Source organism: Pongo pygmaeus, chromosome 7 (assembly GCF_028885625.2).
Source record: "Pongo pygmaeus isolate AG05252 chromosome 7, NHGRI_mPonPyg2-v2.0_pri, whole genome shotgun sequence".
NCBI lineage: Eukaryota > Metazoa > Chordata > Mammalia > Primates > Hominidae > Pongo > Pongo pygmaeus.
The window spans coordinates 28,033,553-28,057,546 of record NC_072380.2 but is presented as its reverse complement, the minus strand read 5'-3'; the positions used below and the strand labels follow the sequence as shown (position 1 = coordinate 28,057,546).

The 23,994-nt window shown below is 46.9% G+C and overlaps 1 protein-coding gene across 1 annotated transcript in view; it reads left to right on the top strand.

Moving 5' to 3' along the window:
• The window catches only part of SCARA5 (scavenger receptor class A member 5), a 123,996-nt gene that overhangs the window by 49,841 nt on the left and 50,161 nt on the right, over positions 1-23,994 (top strand). Inside the window, exon 4 of the mRNA XM_054497362.2 lies at positions 20,850-21,524. Within this exon, the coding sequence (XP_054353337.2) occupies positions 20,850-21,524 (675 nt within the window). The remainder of the gene's footprint in view (positions 1-20,849; positions 21,525-23,994) is intronic.

Genomic DNA, 23,994 nt, shown 5'->3' with positions numbered 1-23,994 from the left:
CCCTCCAACCCACTCAAGGCAGCCCAACTCCAGGATATTCAAGCAGCACAAGAAAGGGCCAAGTCAGCATAACACTTCTGCAGTACCATGCAGCCCGAGAGTTAAAATGGGGAAGGAGGTAGATGCAGGTGCCCGGAGTTCACCACTGATGTATACAAAAGTTGATAAACTCTCCCAGAGGCCAGGGCATCGGAAGGCAGCTCTGGATGCAGGCACGGCACTGATCCGGGCATGGCCAGAGGAGGGCAGGTGGAGAAGGTCAAGGGGCTGGGATCAACCTGTGAGTTGAAGCAATGGGCAGCTTTCCTAACAGTGAGAGAGCTGGCAGGCTTGGTGGTGGTGGTTGGAAAGTGAGAGAACAGTGTTCTGGATCTCTTTGGAAAGTATCAAGCAACTGTCTGGTTCTAGGGAGAGCAGTAGTGGGGGCCACCAGCGTGAAGAGGATGAAAAGCTGTGCATTCCGGCAGCCAGAAAGTCACAATCATAGGGAGGAGGTAGGATAAAGGCACATGGAACATACTCTGACTTGGGGCTGCAAGACTCAGTCTCGAGGCCTGGCTGTCACTAGCTAATGGTGGAAAAGCTATTTCTTGCTGGCCTCAGTTCTTCATCTCATGTGAATGGGGGCTGGGCGCAGTGGCTCACACCTGTAATCCTGGCACTCTGGGAGGCCGAGGCAGGTGGATCACCTGGGGTCAGGAGTTCAAGACCAGCCTGGGTAACATGGCAAAACCCTGTCTCTTCTAAAAATACAAAAAAATTAGCAGAGTGTGATGGTGCACGCCTGTAATCCCAGCTACTCAGGAGGCTGAGGCAGGAGAATCGCTTGAATCCGGGAGGCAGAGGTTGCAGTGAGCCGAGATCACATCACTGCCCTCCAGCCTGGGTGACAGAGTAAGATTCTGTCTCAATAATAATAATAATAATGATAATAATAATGTAAATGGGGATTAAATATTGGTCAAGAGTACAAAATGAGATGATGTCCACAGCAGTGCTTTGTGAAATGTAAAGCTCTATGCATCTGTTTGGAGTTCCACTATAAATATTAATGCCTACAAATCTGAGAATGAGTGTAGAAAGGGGAGGTGCAGGGTGTGCATGGAAAGGATGTTGATAACAACACTGAGAGTTTAAATTTGAATAGGGCTTTGCAGTATATGTGGGGTTTTCTTCCCATCTATTTGATTTTCTCAAATGAGATAATATCTGCATAACAAAAAGCACAGTGTTTGGCCTGTAGTAAGTGCTCAATTAGAGTTCATTCTTTGCTTGGGTCCTCACACAACCCCACGAGGTAGACGTTGTTAATTCCATTTTAGGGTCAAAAGTGAGAGACTCAGAAAGACAAATTCCCATGTCCAAGAGTACATATCAGCTTAGTGGGTAGTGGTCAGGACTCAAACCCAGGCCTCTGGACTCCAACCCAGGCCTCTGGACTCCAAGGTCAACATTCCTTTCTTTCTGATCTAACTGTGTCTAAGGACCCAACCAATTCTCAGAGTCTATTCTAAATCTAAATTGATTCCATTCTATTTAGAATCTATTCTGAATTATAAAATCTGCTTCCTCTATATAATCTACACTTCACACAAAGCTGCCAGCTTTTGAAACATGGTAAACATAAGATGTATTGTGGGTTTTTTTTTTAACTATATGATGTTAAAAGTTGTTATCAGAATTTTTCTCTTTTGTAGAAAAGACTCTGAATCCCCATAAAATCATATTGTGATTGATGATTGTCACTGGCACAATTTCATAGGACTGTTTTGCCAGATTGAATATTTTTGCAATCCTGAAGATATACAACCAATCTAATAATGCAAAATACTCTAGGGGCCAATTAATCCTTCAAAGTAACTCTTGCTCTCAGTGTTAGTGTTTTTAATTGGGAAAACCCTCCCTGTTTGGGTGAAATGCCTTTTGCATTATGGTCAGTGATGATTTGGATGGATGGATGGACGGATGGACGGATGGATGGATGGTTGGATGGATGGACAGATGGGTGGGTGGGTGGATGGGCAGATGGCTGGGTGGGTGGATGGGCAGATGGCTGGGTGGGTGGATAGATGGACAGTTGGGTGGACAAATGGATGGATGAATGGATGGGTGGGTGGGTGGGTGGATGGATGAATGGATGGGTGGGTGAGTGGATGCCTAATTCTGACTTCCTATACAGCAGAGTAGGTATAGTAGAAAAAGATGTGAACTGGGTTTTGAGAAATATGCATACAAGCCCTGATTTCATCACCAATGATCTAGGTGATCTGAGACATTTCATATCACATTTTCCAGCCTTTGTTTCCTCACATGAAAGTGGTAAGTAAATTATTATTAAGATCACTTTTGGCTCAAAGTGTCCACGATCTTACTGCACTGTGAGTCCACCTTTTAAAGAACAGTGATGTGAGAAATTTGACACTTGGGCTCCAAACCTTATGTTCTGAGAGAGGAAACCCAATAAAGGCCTAGATTCCTGGCAAGTCGGACTCAGATTCCTCACATGCTTACTCGTGAGAATAATTTCCAGCCTCCTTAAAACACTTTATGACCGGCTCAACAAGTGAAGAAAGACGAATTTGAGAAAATCACCAATGGGGAGAGCTTATGCTCCTCCAACTGAAAGCTATGTGGAGCCCCTGGGGGAATGATGGTGAGCTGTTTGAAAACAAGCACTTATGGAACAAATTGTCCAGAAAGATAGAAGCAGAGAAACATGCTTGCCGCCCTCACTGATTTCAGATTACAGCCTCATGGGACTGTGGCCAGGAGGCAGACTGGAGAAAAATAGAGGAGGGGCCTCTAACGCAACCTAGGGAGGCTCTTGCTAGGGCAAGAGGGACAGATTGTGGTGGAGTAGAAAGAGGCAGATAGTCTGGGGCTCCGATTCTGGATTTAATATTCACTAGTAGTGTTATCTTGAGTAAGCCACCCGATCTCTCTAAGCTTCATCTGTAAAACTGGACATATGAACAGCAACCTCAGAGGATCCCATGAAACATAATACATGCAGTCCCCAGCCCATTGCCTGGCACTGAGTAGACTCCCACGAATATTAGCTTCCTTTCTTCTTCTATCCAGTTAGGTGGATGGGCTATTGGGTTAGTCATCTCATCTATACCTCTGTCTAGCTGCGTGACCCAGGACAAGAGGCTTCTTGTTTCCTTACCTATAAAATATGGAGGGGCATCACAGTGGTTGCCAGGGTCTCTTGCAGGCCTGACATTGCTACTCTCTGGTCTAATTCCTGCTGAGACTGGCAGTACACATCTGTGGCCTGGAAGAGCAGGGACAAGAGTCCACGGTGGGGGACATGCAAAAGTCAGAGCTCACTCATTGGCTTGGAGGTTGAAACCATGATGCTGGACCGACAGCCAGGTTGTCAACACCACGTGAACACAGCCCCCAGCTCTGACCCAGCCACTTGCACTGGTCATCGCTTTAGAGCCTACAAGTTAATGTCCCAATATCCCTGACCATGGGGCCCAGCCATTCATGAGCAGGGAGAAGGAGCATGGTGTTTGGGGCGGTGGAGTGCAAAAAGTCCCTGTCATATACATTTAATGTTCACATTGATGCAAGTATCTTGCCTGCAGATCCAAAACCCTAAGTTTCCCCCACAACATCTGTCTCTGAAGACTGCTATAAAACTTTAAAAATTCATACATGTTTCAGATATTCTGTATACGGTATAAAGTGGCCAACATAGTGCCTGACAATCACTAGGTGCTGAATGAATGAAAGCCCCCTCCACCGTTAATCAGGCAGGACCCGCTTATTCCATAAACAGAGAATGTCTCTGCAGGAAGTATTGAAACGATCTCATGTTTTTTCTTAATAAAGTTTAGACCACTTATTCGTGTTTAAGAAATATATATATATATAAGTGGTCAGGTTGCTGGCTCGGTGATGAAATGAGGTTCCAGAAAGGAGTTACTAGTTTACAATGGGCGGGTGCTACATTTATGTAAAAGGGTGTGTACAAAGTGAAATCCAGCAAGCTGGATTTTTTTCCCCTTTAATTTTCACATAGATTAAAAACTGCTGGAGATAAGGTCAACTCTGGGCTGTAGAAAAGCAGCCTCACGCCCACCCCTCTCCATGTACTGATTCATTGTAGGCAGGGGCTTTCCTGCATTGCCTGTCAATGAGGATTTTCCCTTAAATGCAAAGAAAGGGGTCTGGGAAAATCAGTGAACATCTACAGGGCAAGTCATTTCTCTCTAAACAGGCATGTGAGGTTTGAGAACAGAGTCTAAATTTGTCAGATAGGGTTTTATTTCTTCACAGACATATTCGATTAGTGAGCCTTTGAGGGCCCCTTTCTAGAAATAACTGCAAGAAAACACCAACAAACCCCATGAAAGTATGGAGAAGATTCCCCACAAGATTTTTTTTTAAATTATAGTTACAATCCCACACCAATAAATTCAGTTTCAAACATTTTTAAGTACACAGTTCAGAAGTGATAAGTACATTCACATTGCTGTGCCCCACAGGACATTTTAAGTTTCTAAACTGAGTCATCAGACCCTGCACATGTGTTAGCCAAGGACGGCATCAGTGAGTTGAGGAAGCACTTGGTTCTAGAAGCACCCCGTGGCCTAGGCTCGTTGTAGGCTCTTCTGAGTGGGCTGAGACAATATTGCCTAATGATATGACCACAGCTTGGAAATGGGCATCCGCCATTACTGTCCACTCCAACTTCTTTCCAGTTCATCTTTAGGAAGAGCCCTCCCTAGCCACTAGTTATGGACTGAATTGTTTCTCCTCCAAATTCACACGTGGAAGCCCTATCCCCCCAGTACCTCAGCATGTGACTGTATTTGGAGATAGGAACTTTAAAGAGGTGACTAAGTGAAAATGAGGGCATTAGGGTGAGCCCTGATCCAATATGACCAGTGTCCTTATAGGAAGAGGAGATAAGGACACACAGGAAAATGTCAGGGATGTGTTTGCACAGAGGAAGCACCATGGGAGGGCAAGAGAGAAGGCAGCCATCTACAAGCCAAGGAGAGAGGCCTCAGGAGAAGCCAGCCGTGCCAACCCCTGGAGCTCGGACTGCCAGCCTCCAGAACTGTGAGAACATAAAAGTCTGTAGCGGAAGCCACCCAGTCTGTGGTATTTTGTGATGGTGGCCTGGGATTTCTATGGAAATCAGAGCCAGAGCTAGGGCCTTGGAAGTTCTTGGTGAGATGGGGTCCCAAGCAGCAGGAGTCAGGGACTTGGAGAGACTGAAATCAGGAAGGAGGAAAAGCAAATGCCAACATGTGTCCTGGAGTTGGTCCCCACTGTGGCAACTGGGGCCTCATTCCCGCAAGACCCAGGAGCTGTGCAGCAGGGGCCTGAGTTGTCTGGGGAGAGTGCTTACCTGCCCACTCCTGTCCCCGGGGGTTGGGACTTCCCGAGGGTGAAGGTCATGCATAGGTGAGTCCCAGGTTGGTCCCAGGATTCTGGAAAGTCCCACACGTGCTGGGGGCAGGAAGCAGGAGGTTGGAGGTATAGCTGGGGTGAGCGCTGCTGGGTTACACCTCCTGGAACTTGGTTTTTCCTTTGCAACCATTCACTTCATACTACTACAGTATTTCACTACTATCTACTGATCACCTACCAGGTGCAAGGTTCTGTGTTAGCTGCTATGTTATTCAAAACAGCAAGTCTCAAACGCTACTTTTAAATTTGCAAAGACTGAGTGAGTTTCATTAAAACTCTTGGTTTTCTGGCAGTGCTAGTAATGATTTCAGACACTCCAGCCTCCAAAATGGGAATCTGGGAATATTCTCAATAGGAGGCTTTTGATTTAGAATTCATCTTGGATCCCATTTGCACAGTAAACAGCAGTAAGGTGTCACAGACTCTGCCTAGACCACCAATAGGGAATGCTAGGGCCAGGGCACAAAGTAGCCAGCCCCGCCTCTGGGCACAGTAATAAATACATGGGTGGGATTTTTCTTTCTTTGAAGTTCTGACAGGCCATCCTAATATGGAAATCCGTGACCATCAGCTGGCCACTGCACAGTGTGTGTTCCGTGCTTCCAAGGATTCACAGTTTGTGCTCACCAGTGTGCCAGAGACAGGTTTTATTTGCAGATGATGGGCATCTGGGTTGCAGCCAATCCACCATTCCAGTGGGTGAAGTATCCCCATCATTTTTTTTTGTTTTTTATTTATTTATTTATTTAATTTTTTTTTTTTTTTTTTTTTTTTTTTGAGACAGAGTCTCTCTCTGTCACCGAGGCTGGAGTGCAGTGGCGTGATCTCGGCTCACTGCAAACTCTGCCTCCTGGGTTCAAGCGATTCTCCTGCCTCAGCCTCCCGAATAGCTGGAATTACAGGCATGTGCCACCATGCCTGGCTAATTTTTGTATTTTTAGTAGAGATAGGTTTTCGCCATGTTAACCAGGCTGGTCTCAAACTCCTGACCTCAAGTGATCTGCCTGCTTCATCCTTTGCTTTGTTTGTTGGACCCTGCCTGTAAGACCTAGAATTGGCCACTTTCCTTGTCCTACTGGTCTCTGAAGTGACCAGGGCCAGCTCAGGGAGGCATTCAGGATACCATAACTATGTAGGCAACCATGTTGTCCTAGAGCCCCCAGCAGATGAGTCTCCAGATGGCGCTTGCATTGAACATCATGGGTCACCTGTGCAGAGAGCGAAAGTCTCTCTGGTTCTTTCTCAAAGGGGTCTCCTGCTGCTCCAAGCTGCAGCTGAAAGCTCTGGGCTCCTCCTAATTCTGGGCAGGGGCTGGCGGGGCATAGGCATCCGGGAGAAGTCAGCCTGCAGCCTGTAAATATTTATCTTATGTTTCCTGCTGAGCTAGGAACCAGGGCATGTGGTTCTTTAAACTATCACAAGAACAGAAAACCAAACACCGCATATTCTCACTCATAGGTGGGAACTGAACGATGAGAACACACGGACACAGGAAGGGGAACATCACACTCTGGGGACTGTTGTGGGGAGGGGGGCGGGATAGCTTTAGGAGATACACCTAATGCTAAATGACGAGTTAATGGGTGCAGCACACCAGCATGGCACATGTATACATATGTAACTAACCTGCACATTGTGCACATGTACCCTAAAACTTAAAGTATAATAATAATAAAATATAAAATAAAAGTAAAAAATAAAAAGGGCTTATCAAAAAATTACCAATGCGCTGCCCTCCTCCCTGGGTACTAATGAATGTCCCCAGGACCTCCCCTTCCTGGCTCTTCATTTCTCCTGCCTTGGCCCTTCCCCATGGCTCCAGGCAGCCCAGAGCAGGCAGTATTTGTTTGAATGACCCACTTACCCTGCTCTCCCCCTATCTGCTGGGAATGGGTGGGGCCAACAGCCTGGTCCTAGAATCCAGACGTGTCATTGTTGGCCCAGGGATCTGGGAGTGCTCCTGGGTCCTCTGGCCTGGCTGGGCAGTGCTGGGATCCTGAGCCCTCTCCCGCTCCCTGGGTCTCAGCCTTCTCATTCCTTTGTGCCTCTGGCCCCAGGATTGACTTTTCTGCTTTGGTGCTGTCACCCTGCTTGCTCTTAGCAGCTCTTCTCTGGGAGCCTAGACCCTAGAGACATGCTCCCAGACTCCAGACTAGAGGCTGGGATGTTCTCACTCCACAAATGGTCTTTATGGGTGACACCTACCTGGCTCAAGACTCTTGTGCTCCAACCACCCATTGAGACCCCATTCTCTTCTCTTGCTAACCCGCCTGTCAGCCATTTCTCCGTCTCCACTAAGCAGCCTGGGTTGCGATGCTGTGACCTCTTCTTTAATGACACTGGTCTCCTGCCCAGGCCTGTTCCTTGAGTCAAGAGAAACTGCCAAGCTTTGGATACCTGTTTTAGTTTCCCGAGGCTGCCTAACAAATTACCACCAATGAGACAGCTTAAAACAATAGAATTGTACTGTCTCCCAGGTCAGAATGCTAGAAATCAGAACTTGGATGTCAGCATCCTTGGTTGCTTCTGGAGGCTCAGGGAGAATCAATTTCCTGCATCCCAGCTAGCTTCTGGAGGCTACTGGCAATCTGTCAGTACAGACTCCAGTTGTCAACATTCCCCTAAGAGGTGGTGCTTGATCAAAATGAAGTTTTCGAAGGTGTGAACAGACTGGACAAAGTATGATGGAAGGGTCGTCTCCTTCATGCTGGCCATGAGCCTTCTAGTAACATGGCCCAAACTGGGCCCTGGGCAGCTTCATCAGGGCTTTGCAGACTTTAGCCATTGGCTTGGGTCTATGCAGTCTTTGGTAAACTGAATATCTCTCCCATTTTGGAGATGAAAAGACTGAGGCCAGAGGAGTATAAGTGACCTGCCTAATGCCATGCCTCCTGCCCCCTGCTCCAGTCTGCAAGGAAGAGCTCTGGGGGAAATGAATCCATGACCCAGTCACAGCCCAGGTAATCATAGGAATTGCCCACTGGAGAAATCATCATCAGCCAGGATCTAGATTCTAGAACCAGTGTGTCTGTCCAATCATGGACCCTGATTGGGTGACAAGTATTGAGACAGGGCTGTTGGAGAATGGAAAGCCTGATAATTTCATGTCAGTCTCTTCCCATGATGCCCCTGGAGCTCCAAGAGGCACCACAGCTTATCAAAAGTTGTGAGAACCCTCCGAGTTTTGTAAGTTCTGGTTTTCAAACTGGGATCTTAAGTGAAACAGTGTGACCTCCCAGCTTGAAATCCCAGGGCTGATTCAAGGTCACATTTGCCTGGGGTCAAGACCCTGAACTGGGCAATTTTCTTCCTTGCCTCTGTCTTCCTAGCTCTCCTAGCCCCTCCTTTCTTCTGCAGGGGTCCCTATCCCCAGCTGGTCCTCTGCACCCTGGGAGGTCCCCAGGCCTGCCCATCAGCCGCCTCCTCAGCACCTACCAGCTCTAAGCCCTGCTTCCTGTGCAGGAAACTGGACCAAAATTTGGTTCCATATGGGGACGGCTGACAATCAGCTGCCCTTTCCCAGAGAGTTCATTTTATTGCTCTTTATTACACAACCAATATTCACATAAATTGTGAATTTTGTTTATTTGGATAAATAAAATAAGAAAGTTCTTCCACCATCCCACAACAGAGCATACTGGCTTCCTTTTTCATTTTCTTTTGCTAGCTCCATCCTTATGCATACCCAATTCTTATAATTCAATTTCTGGGTTTTTTTCCCCTACTTACTATTTCATAAGCATGTTCCCATTTTCCCATCTTCTCCCTATCTTTTATAATTATGATTTTGATGACTGCCTAAGAGTCCCTCAAGGCGACACATTTAATTTACCCATTCTCTTGCTCCTCAATCTTTTTTCAATCATGGTAAATAAACACAGAAAGGTTTCCCCTGTTTTGAAAATTTTCCTAATAATAAATTTCCAGAACCTGAATTAGGTCAAAAAACATGGACATTTTATGACTTAAATATTTCAGCCAAATTACTTTCCAAAAAAGTTACGTAAGTTTATATTTATATTATAGATTTTAAAATGGGCCCCACAGTGCACTCACCACATGAATCTCATGAATCTGCCCTGTTGTCTCTCTTTTTTTTTTTTTTTAAGATGGAGTCTCGCTCTGTCACCCAGGCTGCTGTGCAGTGGCATGATTTTGGCTCACTGCAACCTCTACCTCCCAAGTTCAAGCAATTCTCCTGCCTCAGCCTCCTGAGTAGCTGGGACTACAGGTGTGCACCACCACAGCTGGCTAACTTTTGTATTTTTTGTAGAGGTGGGGCTTCACAATGTTAGTCAGGCTGGTCTCGAACTCCTGACCTTAGGTGGTTCACCTGCCTCAGCCTCCTAAAGTGCTAGGATTACAGGCGTGAGCCACTATGCCCAGCTGAATCTGCCCTGTTCTAACCACTTGTCACTGTCTAATATTTTGAAAGAGTAGATTACATCTGCTAGTCCTAAAAATCAAGCCCTGCAGCCCGAGAGGGCAGCAAGAACCCATCCTGCTAACCAGGGATGTTAAAGGACCCTGCTATGGGCTGAACTGTATCCCACTAAAATTCACATGTTGAATCCCTAACCCCCATTGTGACTATATATGGAGGCAGGGCCTTTAAGGAGGTTTCTAAGGTTAAATTAGGTCATAAGGGAGGGCCCTGATCCCATAGGACTGCTGTCCTTATAAGAATCAGAAGGGACGGCCAAGCGCCGTGGCTGACGCCTGTAATCCCAGCATTTTGGGAGGCTGAGACAGGCGGATCATCTGAGGTCTGTAGTTCGAGACCACCCTGGCCAATATGATGAAACCCCGTCTCTACTAAAAATACAAAAAAATTAGCCGGCCGTGGTGGCAGGTGCCTGTAATCCCAGCTACTGGGGAGGCTGAGGCAGGAGAATCACTTGAACCCAGGAGGCGGAGGTTGCAGTGAGACGAGATTGCACCATTGCCCTCCAGCCTGGGCAACAAGAGCGAAAATCCAACTCTTAAAAAAAGGAAAAAAAAAGAATCAGAAGGGACACCAAGAGGAAAGGTTATGGGAGGATACAGCAAAAAGGTGTCCTGCGAGCCAGGAGGAGAGGCCTCAGGAGACACCAGCCTGGTGGCACCTTGATCTCAGACTTTTAGCCTCTGTAACTGCAAAACAATAAACGTTTGTTGTTTAAGCCACCCAGTCTGTGGTATCCTATTACAGCAGCCGGAGAGGACTAATACAGGCTCCCCCTGGAATTGCTTATTTGCTTATTCAGAGTTGCTATCGGAGTCACAGAAGATCAACAGTAGTTAGTTTTTTATCAGGACAAGCTTCGTAATTTGCAGGGCTCCATGCACAGCAAAAATGCAAGGTTCTCAGGCTGGGTGTGGTGGCTCATACCTGTAATCTCAGCACTTTGGGAGGACAAGGTGGGCAGATTGCTTGAGTCTAGGAGTTCAAGACAAGCCTGAGCAATATGGTGAAACCCCATCTCTACACAAAATACAAAATTTAGCTGGATGTGATGGTGCACACCTGTAGTCCCAGCTACTAAGGAGTCTGAGGTAGGAGAATCTCTTGAGCCCAGGAAGGTTGAGGTTGCAGTGAGCCGAGATGACACCACTGCACTCCAGCCTGGGTGACAGAGTGAGAATCCATCGTAAAATAAAATAAAAATAAAAGAATTTAAAAAGGCACGGTTCTTTGGCTGGGTGCAGTGGCTCACACCTGTAATCCCAGCACTTTGGGAGGCTGAGGCGAGTGGATCACTTAAGGTTAGAAGTTCGAGACCAGCCTAGCCAACACGGTGGAACGCGTCTCTACTGAAAATACAAAAATTAGCCAGGCATGGTGACATGTGCCTGTAGTCCCAGCTACTCTGGAGACTGAGGCAGTAGAATTGCTTGAACCTGGGAGGCAGAGGTTGCAGTGAGCCAAGATCACACCCCTGCACTGCCTGGGTGACAGAGCGAGACTCTGTGTAAAATAAATAAATAAAAATGCAGGGTTCTTTGTCGAAAAAGCAGGAAAAAAGCTGTTTCCTTGCTGCCATGGTCTCTTTCAACCAGTCACTGTTATTCTCTCCCAGGTACAGGGACACTCATGAGTCAGAGTCAAGACACTTATAGGTGCCTAGAGCCCTACCCTATGACTCATCACACATACCAGGCCTGACCCTGACCATTGCCACTGGGGATAGAGAGGAGGGTGAGGCACTGGGTGGCTGGACCCTAATCTGGGGTGGCGAGGGGGTGGTGGGAGATGGGACTGCACCTAAGCCAGGGGTCCACATCCCCAGCATAGGCTCCATTGTGCCTTAGGACTTCACTGAGAAAAACAAATTTAGAGATAAATTCATCACCAGTTTCAAGAGGGCAACAGCAGAGAATTAAACCCCCAGCATTGGGCCCCATGTGACTGCACCGGTCACACACCCTGAGTGCAGGCCCTGGTTTTCTCCTGCATCCTGGGGTCAGGGAAACCCTAATTGTTTCCTGTGCACATCACTTGAAGTGCTAAAGCTCTACTGATAACTTCTTTCTTGCAGATTCTGAATGAATATTATGTTCTGCTTTTAAATGAATTTTCCATTAAAGTCACATGAATCCAGACCTCAGTAAATGCAATCTGGTTTTGCCTGCCACCTGAAAGAAGGCCCCTCCCTTTTTCTTGGTACTTGTATTGATATGCTTGCTGTGCAGTGGCGTTCCACCCCATCCTTTCTGATACTCTGCCCTAGATGTGATGCTCTGTGAAGTCTGATACTCGCCTTCCTTCCTTCTTTCTGTGTCATTAGCCTAAAGAGAAGGCAGGACTTGAGCACAGGGCAAGAGAAGAGACATGGGCTTGGAGCTGCTTCCTACTAGCAGGGTGGCCTTGAGCTATGTATTAGTCCATTTTCACGCTGCACATAAAGACATACCCAAGACTGAGCAATTTACAAAAGAAAGAAGTTTAGGCTGGGCGCGGTGGCTTACGCCTGTAATCCCAGCACTTTGGGAGGCCGAGGCGGGTGGATCACCTGAGGTCCGGAGTTCGAGACCAGCCTGACCAACATGGAGAAACCCCGTCTCTACTAAAAATACAAAATTAGCCGGGCATGGTGGCACATGCCTGTAATCCCAGCTACTCCAGAGGCTGAGGCAGGAGAATGGCTTGAACCCGGGAGGTGGAGGTTGCTGTGAGCCGAGATCGTGCCATTGCACTCCAGCCTGGGCAACAAGAGTTAAACTCCATCTCAAAAAAAAAAAAAAAAAAGAAGTTTAATAGACTCACAGTTCCTCACGGCTGGGGAGGCTTCACAATCATGGCAGAAGGTGAAAGGCACGTCTCACATGGCAGCAGACAAGAGAAGTTGTGCAGGGAAACTCCCCTTTATAAAACCATCAGATCTTATGAGACTTATTCACTGTCATGAGAATAGCATGAGAAAGACCCATCCCCATGATTCAATTACCTTGCACTGTGTGCCTCCCACAACGCATGGAAATTGTAGCAGATACAATTCAAGATGAGATTTGGGTGGGGACACAGGCAAACCATATCAAGCTAGTTACTGAATTGCTGTGGTTTGGGTTATTTCACCTGTGAAGCAGTGATACTATCTGCCTGCAGGATTGGGGGGACCATACCATGGGATTGTAGGGCATTTGGCAATTTGCACTCTGCCATTGCTTCCTAGAAAGAAAGAGGGGAGATGCTCCATGCTGTTTTGTGTGAGGGAGGAAAGTGGTAGGCAGCAGGGCTTTCGGAGATGGAGCATTCTGAGCCTGCCTGAGCTCTGCCACCTTCTTGAGTTTCTCCATCTGAAAATGGGCATAACAATTCTACATTCTAAGTGTGCTGGGAAGAGTAAAGGAAGCAACTTCTAGTAAGAGACTATAGCCAAGTTTGACATACAGTAGGTGATTAATAAATGTCATCTCCTTTCCTGCTCCCCCTGTTTGGAGTTTGCCATGTGACTGACCATCCCAGCAGTAGGTTTGGAGGACAGGGTAAGGGACAGATGGCATAAATTCACCCCAGTTTCATGCTTCAGGAAATCTCCTGACTTCCTGAGCCTCTCTTTTCTCATCCTCAAATGAGATTCAGCATACTTGCTCCCGTACCTCCCAGGTTAGTCAGCTTGAAAATTAAGTGAGGCAATGGATGCAGAATTCTTTGCAAAGACAAAGGGTTATGATTCACGCCAGTGCCCAAGGTTTAGGTCACTAAACCTCAGATAAGACCCTTAGCTTCCTTCTTCCCTCCCACACACATGCACCTACCCAGCTGGCACTGTAGCGACACCTGATGTCTTGGGGGAAGGCAGCCTATCTGGTTGGATCACATATGGACCATCCTGACCTTATGCCATTTTTTTCCTGGACATAAAGGATAATTAGAGCAGAGGGAGCAGGCTTGGGGCGGGCTGTGGGTGGGGAGGCAGTGCTGTGCAGATGAGAAGGTCGTAGGGGATGTGCAGGGGCAAGCCACCTAGCTCAGGCAGGGGCCTGTAGCAGACATGAATACATTAATCATAGATTATTACACTACTATGCTAATGACATTCATTAGTATTCAGTAATCAATACTGAGAGTCTTAATTTGAATCTCTACATGGTTTCTGCCACACAGCCTGACCCCAGCCTAGGTTTATCATGAGGAACTCACTCCCTTCAAAGCTTATTTTATATTAGTGTCTCTGATCATTAAAAAGTGTGTTCTTGGCCAGGCCTGGTGGCTCATGCCTGTAATCCCAGCACTTTGGGAGGCCTAGGTGGGTCAGGAGTTTGAGACCAGACTGGCCAACATGGCGAAACCCCATCTCTACTAAAAATACAAAAACTAGCTGGGTGTGGTTGTGGGTGCCTGTAGTCCTAACTACTCGGGAGTCTGAGGTAGGAGAATTGCTTGAACCCAGGAGGTGGAGGTTGCAGTGAGCCGATATCGTGCCACTCCACTCCAGCCTGAGCAACAGAGCAAGACTCTGTCTCAATAAAGAAAGAAAGAAAAAAAGAAAAGAAAGAGAAAGAAAGACAAGTGTGTTCTCCATGTCCACCCTTTCAGCAGTTTGGCAAAGTGGGGCAAGAGCTGGGGACCCTGGAACCAAACTGCAGAGCCCATGATCAGTCACCAGTGTATACTGTCCATGAGACCTTGTGAGTTACTGAGCATCTGTGTGCCTCAATTTCCTCATTTGAACTATGAGGATCCTAACAATACTTACAGGGTTATAATAGGATTAAGTGTATTAACATGGGAAGCACTTAGAACAGTGCTTGGCACATACTCAGGGAAAGCCGCTTGGTATTACACTATTCTATGATTTGCTTTCCCATTTGTGAAAGTATAAAAGTTGAAGAATAATTAAAACATATTAAAAGTAGGCCAGGCAGAGAGATAAATGAACTGTTTGCATAAACATGAATTAAGAGAGTCACACTTAACTAAGAATTATTCCCTGTTGAGGACAGCAAACATCTGGAAGGAATTAAATGAGGAAAGAGGCTGGGTGGTGGTGGTGTGTGAGCAGAGAACACGCTGTGACTGTTGGAAGGACATAATTCATTTCTCGGATGTGCAAATGATCCCAAAAAAGGAGGCTGCCCTAGGCGAGTTGATGCCCAAAGAATATTTATCCCCAAATAATTTTTGTTCTGATGAGCCCAGGTACCTGAAGTATCTTATTCCTATGAGCTGATGCATCACCTTGAAAAGGCCGCTTCTAAAATGCAAATAGACTCACATAAAAATAATGTTACCATTTTATATCTGTGAAATTCACAACATGAAAATTGTAATACTCAGTGCAGTGAGATTGCACTGAACTCGGCATGTTTTAAAATCTGTAATGTAAATATAAATTAGTATAACATTTTTTGAGAAGTAGTTTGGCTGGAATTTTTAAGAGTCATAAAAATGTCCATGCCTTTTGACCTACTAATCCAGCTTCTGGAAATGTATTATTAGGAAAAATTTCAAAGGGAAGGGGAGGAATCTTTCTGCATTTATTTACCATGATTGAAAAAAAGGATTCAACAGTAAGAGAATGGGTAAATTAAATGTGTCCCATTGAGGGGCTTATAGGTAGTCATCAAAATCATAATTATAAAACAGAGGATAAAAATGCTTATAAAATGATTACAATATAATATTAGGTGGGAAAAAACCCAGAAATCAAATTATAAAGATTGAATATGCATATGAACAGAGTTAGAAAAACAAAATGAAACCAGTGTGCTCTGTTGTGAGACACTGGAAGAATTTTCCCTTGTTTAGGTTTATGTGACTATTTGTTGTGCAATGAACAGCAATAAAAGACCCAAATGAACTCTCTGGGAAGGGGTGGATGATTGTCAGCCGTCCCCATATGGACCAAGTTTCAGTCCGGTTTCCTGCTCAGGGAGCAGGGCCCAGAGCTGGTAGGTGAGGAGGCAGCCGATGGGGCAGGGCTTGGGACCTCCCAGGGTGCAGAGGACTAGCTGGGCTTAGGGACCCCCACAGAGGGAAGGAGGGGCTAGGAGAGCTGGGGAAGACAGAGGTAAGGAAGAAAATTGTCCGCTTCAGGGTCTTGGCCCTCGGGATGTGTCCTTGAATCGGCCCTGGGGCTTCAATCTGGGAGGTTGCCCTGTTACTCTTAGTCACTCAAGGTCCCAGTTTGAAAACCAGAACTCAAGGTCCCAGTTTGAGAACCAAAACTGGAAGTGTTCTCACAACTTCTGATAAGCTGTGGTGTCTCTTGGAGCTCCAGGAACATCATGAGAAGAGACTGACATGAAATTATCAGGCTTTTTATTCTCCAATAGCCCAGTCTCAATACGTGGCCAGCTCCAGCCTATATCCCAAGAGATCTAAATGCATATCTGGCATGAACCTCTCAGAACCTCTCAGATTCTTACCTCTCAGGTTTTCTTACCTGAAAGAAACCTCTCAGGATTCTTACCATCTCACACTTGAGATCAAACTGCACTAAATAAATCCCATAGGAAATAGTTAAGGTCTAGATTACCTGGCAGTGTTTGTGATCCTCTGAGAGCATCTTCTATTAATTTATTTTATTTATTAATTTTTTATTATACTTGAAGTTCTAGGGTACATGTGCACAACGTGCAGGTTTGATACAACATGTGCCATGTTGGTTTGCTGCACGCATCAGCTCATCATTTACATTAGGTATATCTCCTAATGCTATCCCTCCCTCAGGCCCCCACCCCCTGACAGGCCCCAGTGTGTGATGTTCCCTGTGCTGTGTCCAAGTGATCTCCTTGTTCAATTCCCACCCATGAGTGAGAACATGCAGTGTTTGGTTTTCTGTCCTTGTGATAGTTTGCTGAGAATGATGGTTTCCAGCTTCATCCATGTCCCTGCAAAGGACATGAACTCATCCTTTTTTATGGCTGCATAGTATTCCATGGTGTATATGTGCCACATTTTCTTAATCCAGGCTATCATTGATGGACATTTGGGTTGGTTCCAAGTCTTTGCTATTGTGAGTAGTGCTGCAATAAACATACGTGTGCATGTCTTTATAGTAGCATGATTTATAATCCTTTGGGTGTATACCCAGTTATGGGATTGCTGGGTCTAATGGTATTTCTAGTTCTAGATCCTTGAGGGATCGCCACACTGTCTTCCACAATGGTTGAACTAATTTACACTCCCACCAACAGTGTAAAAGCGTTCTTATTTCTCCACATCCTCTCCAGCATCTGTTGTTTCCTGACTTTTTAATGATTGCCATTCTAACTGGCATGAGATTGTATCTCATTGTGGTTTTGAGTTGCATTTCTCTGATGACCAGTGATGATGAGCATTTTTTCACCTGTCTGTTGGCTGCATAGATGTCTTTTGTTGAGAAGTGTCTGTTCACGTCCTCTGCCCACTTTTTAATGGGATTTTTTTTTCTTGTAAATTTGTTTGAGTTCTTTGTAGATTCTGGATATTAGCCCTTTGTCAGATGGGTAGATTGCAAAAATTTTCTCCCATTCTGTAGGTTGCCTGCTCACCCTGATGGTAGTTTCTTTTGCCATGCAGAAGCTCTTTAGTTTAATTAGATCCCATTTGTCTATTTTGGCTTTTGTTGCCATTGCTTTTGGTGTTTTAGTCATGAAGTCCTTGCCCATGCCTATGTCCTGAATGGTATTGCCTAAGTTTTCTTCTAGGGTTTTTTATGGTTTTAGGTAACATTTAAGTTTTTAATCTGTCTTGAATTAATTTTTGTATAAGGTGTAAGGAAGGGATTGAGTTTCAGCTTTCTACATATGGCTAGCCAGTTTTCCCAGCACCATTTATTAAATAGGAAATCCTTTCCCCATTTCTTGTTTTTGTCAGGTTTGTCAAAGGTCAGTTGATTGTAGATGTGTAATGTTATTTCTGAGACATCCGCTCTGTTCCATTGGTCTATATCTCTGTTTTGGTACCAGTATCATGCTGTTTTGGTTACTGTAGCCTTGTAGTGTAGTTTGAAGTCAGGTAGTGTGATGCCTCCAGCTTTGTTCTTTTTGCTTAGGATTGTCTTGGCAATGCAGGCTCTTTTTTGGTTCCATATGAACTTTAAAGTAGTTTTTTCCAATTCTGTGAAGAAAGTCATTGGTAGCTTGATGGGGATGGCATTGAATCTATAAATTACCTTGGGCACTATGGCCATTTTCACAATATTGATTCTTCCTATTCACAAGCATGGAATGTTCTTCCATTTGTTTGTGTCCTCTTTTATTTTGTTCAGCAGTGGTTTGTAGTTTTCCTTGAAGACGTCCTTCACATCCCTTGTAAGTTGGATTCCTAGGTATTTTATTCTCTTTGTAGCAATTGTGAATGGGAGTTCACTCATGATTTGGCTCTCTATTTGTCTGTTATTGGTGTATAGGAATGCTTGTGATTTTTGTGCATTGATTTTGTATCCTGAGATTTTGCTGAAATTGCTTATCAGCTTAAGGAGATTTTGGGCTGAGGTGATGGGGTTTTCTAAATGTACAATCATGTCATCTGCAAACAGGGACAATTTGACTTCCTGTTTTCCTAATTGAATACAAGAAGGCAAATTTTAAGTCTGAACAGAATACATAAAATTCTGACAGTCAGCACTAACTGAAGATGGAGAGACTGGTGTAAGCAGGGGTGCCAGGACCCTTTTGCAATGTGACCTTCTTAGATTAAAGTGCTGGGTGGGGGAGAAGTCGAGGCAAGGCTCCAAGACCCCTTCAGGCCTGTGAGCCTCTGAGCCTAAGCTGAAATGACTTATCTCCTCCAGGGTGGCCACCACAAATGCCGTGTGCTTCCAGAAGCATCACTGAAAGATTGTAACAGCTGGTCTTTCCATGGCTAGAGAGCCCTCACAACCTATATCCCTCCTTCTCAATGTGAAGTTCTGGATGAGAACTTATTCCGTCTAATTTTTCTCATTGTTTGAACAAGCTGTGTACCAAGTTCCCCGGTTACCTCCAAGATTTTCAAGGCGGAATTTGTTCTGTGCCTCATCTGCCCCCACCTCCTACCTAGCCCACCACCAGGCCTTATTTCCCTTTCTGTGGTATGCAGAGCAGAGTGGGGAACAGCTGTGGACAGGACACAGCTAACAGACAATGAGCATCCCTAGACATCCCCACTCAGGATTTGTAGCATACCTGAGTCAGAACAGTCCACAACCTCCCAAGAGATACAAGGATGCTAGATTCTAACGATGAAGACACACATCACTCTTCTTAGTATTATGCAATAGCTGCTTATAACCAAGAAAAGGGAACCCTCCAAGAGGAAGGGGTGGGGGATCACAGGGATGGGTTTTTTGCTGAAGAGGAAATAGAGGATCTAGAAGAAGAAGTAGGGCCGGGTGCAGTGGCTCACACCTGTAATCTCAACACTTTGGGAGGCCAAGGTGGGCAGATCACAAGGTCAAGAGATCGAGACCATCCTGGCCAACATGGTGAAACCCCATCTCTATTAAAATACAAAAATTAGCTGGGCGTGGTGGCATGCACCTGTAGTCCCAGCTACTTGGGAGGCTGAGGCAGGAGAATCACTTGAACCTGGGAGGCAGAGGTTGCAGTGAGCCAAGATCGCACCACTGCCCTCCAACCTGGCGACAGAGTGACAGAGGGAGACTCTGTCTCAAAAAAACAAAACAAAACAAAAACAAACAAAAAACAACAAACAAACAACACAAAGAAGTAGAAGACGCAGAGAAGGAGCATATCAATATAAAAGCAGTCTTCATTGGATTATGTCTGTCCAATCATGGACTCTGATTGGGTGACAAGTATTGAGACAGGGCTGTTGGAGAATGGAAAGCTTGATAATTTCACGTCAGTTTCTTCTCATGATGCCCCTGGAGCTCCAGGAGACACCGTGGCTTATCAGAAGTCATGAGAACACTCTGAGAACACCCAGACAGGCTGTTGGCACAGCACGTGAGCAGAAGGGAAAGGGCCCTGAACTCAGGAGGCCAGAAAATAGACACGGTGGCCTTGAGCCTGGCTGAGTCTGCTGCTGGGGTGCTCTTCCTTTAGGCAGTCCTGGAGCTGACTTGAGGGGAAGCCCCCAGGCTCTGGAGCAAGCATTCTTAGTTAAGGTTTACTTGCTGTAAATTTTTACCCTTGGCAATGCTAATAGCTCTAACTGTAAAAGGGAATAAGAATGGTACTATCTTAGTCTGTTCAGGCTGCTATAACAAAATACTGTAGACTGGGTAATTTATAAACAACAAATGTATTACTCATGGTTCTGGAGGCTGGGAAGTCCAAGATAAAGGTGCCAGCAGATTCATGTCTGGTGAGGGCCTGTTTCTCATGGATGGTGCCTTCTATGTGTCCTCACGTGGCAAGAAGGGCAAACAGCTCCCTCAAACCTCTTTTATAAAGTCGCTAATCTAATACGTGAGGGCTCTGCCTTCATGATTCAATCACTTCCTAAAGACCCCCTCTCTTACGATGACTTTGGTGATTAAGTTTCCACATTTGAATTTTGGGGGGCTTATTCAGATTGCAGCAGGTACCCACCCTCTAAAGTTGAGAGGATAACACCACCCAACATCTTAAGCTGACCTACATGAAACTGCTGATATGCAACTGCTTTTCAACATTTGCAACTGGCAGTTTCATAGGGGTCCACTGAATTAACCCATGATAGTTACACTAGAACAGCAGCTCACAAACTTGTCTGCACCTTAGAATTACTTCTGGATCTTCTAAAAATTCCAAAGCCCAGGTAACACTGCATACCAATTTAATCACAATTTCTGCAGGTAAGACACCTAGCCAGGTAATCTAATGTGCAGGCAGGTTTGGGGACCACTGGTTAACACAATACCTAGGATCTAGTAAAGCGCTCAGCACACCACCTCTGCTTTTTATTCGTCTATCATTTATTGAGCACCTACTGCATGCCAGGCTCTGACTGGGTTCGTCTCTTGTCACCCGGGGCCTTCCTCCCCAGCGATGCTCACATCTCCCTTCCTCCTCCTCCGCAGTGTCCAGGCCGCGCAGCTCCCCTGACGACCTGAAGGCCCTGACTCGCAATGTGAACCGGCTGAATGAGAGCTTCCGGGACTTGCAGCTGCGGCTGCTGCAGGCTCCGCTGCAAGCGGACCTGACCGAGCAGGTGTGGAAGGTGCAGGACGCGCTGCAGAACCAGTCAGACTCGCTGCTGGCGCTGGCGGGCGCAGTGCAGCGGCTGGAGGGCGCGCTGTGGGGGCTGCAGGCGCAGGCGGTGCAGACCGAGCAGGCAGTGGCCCTGCTGCGGGACCGCACGGGCCAGCAGAGCGACACGGCGCAGCTGGAGCTGTACCAGCTGCAGGTGGAGAGCAACAGTAGCCAGCTGCTGCTGAGGCACCACGCGGGCCTGCTGGACAGGCTGGCGCGCAGGGTGGGCATCCTGGGCGAGGAGCTGGCCGACGTGGGCGGCGTGCTGCGCGGCCTCAACCACAGCCTGTCCTACGACGTGGCCCTCCACCGCACGCGGCTGCAGGACCTGCGGGTGCTGGTGAGCAACGCCAGCGAGGACACGCGCCGCCTGCGCCTGGCGCACGTGGGCATGGAGCTGCAGCTGAAGCAGGAGCTGGCCATGCTCAACGCGGTCACCGAGGACCTGCGCCTCAAGGACTGGGAGCATTCCATCGCGCTGCGGAACATCTCCCTCGCCAAAGGTACCGCCAGGCCCTTGCTGCCTCTACCCACGGCCCCTCCTGATGGGGTCTTCCTCCTGCACGCCCCTCCCCAAGAATCCAGGAGTACCCCACCCCCACCCCATCCCCAAGTGCACTTGCCATTCCCAGTCCATGCTCTCTAAGTCTTGCCCTACAGGACTCTGGAATTTTCTGCCCAAATGGCATGTACCCACTTCCAGGGCTTGCACAGGTCTCTTCCCAGGTAAACTTCCCTCGGGTAGAGAGCAGATTCAGTGGCCACTCTTCTAGGTGTGAGAGTTTGCTCCAGCAGTGGCTAATGGAAGCCTGGTGGTCAGCTTGCATGGGTGTGCTGGAGCCTCCAAGAGCTTGAGGCTGGGGGCAGAACAACCGGCTCAGGCCGGGAGTAGAGAGGGGCTCCTCTAGTGTCATTCCCAGGGTGGAGATCTGGAGTTAGAGAATTCCCAACTTGAACCTGGCCTTCTAGGCTTTTACGAAGACTTATTCATTTAGGCAAAAGAATGTATTTCATTGAACGATCTGTTGGTTTCATTTGTAACTGTTTTTTGTTTGTTTTGTATTTTTTTTGTTTTTTGTTTTTTGTTTTTTGTTTTGAGACGGAGTCTTGCTCTGTAGCCCAGGCTGGAGTGTAGTGGCGTGATCTCGGCTCACTGCAAGCTCCATCTCCCGGGTTCACGCCATTCTCCTGCCTCAGCCTCCCAAGTAGCTGGGACTACAGGCGCCCTGTAACTGTTTTTGTTGTTGTTTTATTTTTTGTTTTCAAGTTGGGGTCTGGCTCTGTTGCCCAGGCTGGAGGGCAGTGGTGTGATCATGGCAGCCTTAAACTCCTGGGTTTAAGTGATCCTCCTGCCTTAGCCTTCCAAGTAGTTAGGGCTACAGGTGCACGCTGCCATGCCCCACTACATTTTTTTGTTTGGTGTTTTTTTGTTTTTTGTTTTTTTTTGAGATGGAGTCTCACTCTGTCTCTCAGGCTGGAGTTCAGTGACATGATCTTGGCTCGCTGCAACCTCCACCTCCCAGGTTCAAGCGATTCTCCTGCCTCAGACTTCTGAGTAGCTAGGATTACAGGTGTGTGCCACCACTCCTGGCTAATTTTTGTATTTTTAGTAGAAGACGGAGTTTCGCCATGTTGGCCAGGCTGGTCTCGAACTCCTGACCTCAGGTGATCCTGCTGCCTCGGCCTCCCAAAGTGCTGGGATTACAGGCATGAGCCACTATACCTGGCCAGTTTTTAAAAAATTATTACTTTTTAGAGATAAGGTCTTGCTATGTTGCCTAGGCTGGTCTTGAACTCCTGGCCTGAAGTGATCCTCCCACCTTGGTTTCCCAAAGTGCTGGGACTATGGAATGCCAGTCCATTTGTAATCTTAACTATAATGGCAAAAATGCAAAAATGTATGGGCCTCCATTGTACTCGTGCTGTGGGCCCACAAATGATAGAACCTAGAGACCCAACTCCCTTTCTTCACTCCTGACAAACTGGTCCCCTTCCCTCCCCCCATTCCTTCCTGCTGCACTCACCATCAGAAACACCCTTCATGAAATGCACTTCTCCCACATCATCCCCCTGCTCAAAGCCCACTGTGGCTCCCCAGGGCCCACTGGGTTCATTAGAAATTCCTTAGTCTGCCATCAGCACAAATAATACCATTGTGAGCATCTAGTATGTGTTACCTACTGTGCCAGGTGTATCTCATGTGGGCATCTTTTGAAAATAATGTCTGTCCAAGGGAGTGATGTTTTCCCTATTTTATTGACAAGCACACTGAGATTTGGGAAGCTTCCATAGCTTGCCCACAGCCACAGGGCCAGGAGGTGATGGACCAGCATTTACATGCTGGCCTTTCTGATCCCAGAGCTAGTGTGCTTCCCATTGCTTTCCTATCCTGTCCTGTCTGCCTTCTCTTCCACTGCCGCTCATGCTAGGGGGCACAGAGAGAACTGCTGCAGGGGCCAGTGAGCAATGTCAAGGAGTAGAGACTGCAATGTCAGGGGAGTGTTAAGGGTTTTGGCAGGTCTAGCCCATTTTTGCCAGGCTGGAAGGTGGGCCCAGGTTGACAAGGTCTGCCTGTGTTTCAAACGAAACCAGAAACATGTGATGTTCTTGAGGTATTTAATTGTTTAACTCAAGGGCCATACATGGTCTTGCCGTGGGTGATGCATCCAGTCTAGTGGGGCACATCTCGTCACTGCCCTGGAAGCACAGCCCACCTTCCCCACTGACAGCTGTGCTCCAGAGGCTCCTGCACCTGCAGAGCCCTCCTCCTCCTCCTCCTCCTCCTTCACCTCTTCCGCTTCCTTCTCCTCTTTCCTCTTTCTCTTCCTCCTCCTCCTTCTCCTTCTCTTCCTTCTCCATTCCCTCCTCCTCCTCTTCCCCCTCTTCCCCCGCCCATCCCCTTCTTCCTTATCCTCCTTTTCTTCCTTCTCCTCCTCCTCTTCCTTCTCCTCCTCCTCTTCCTTCTCCTCCTCC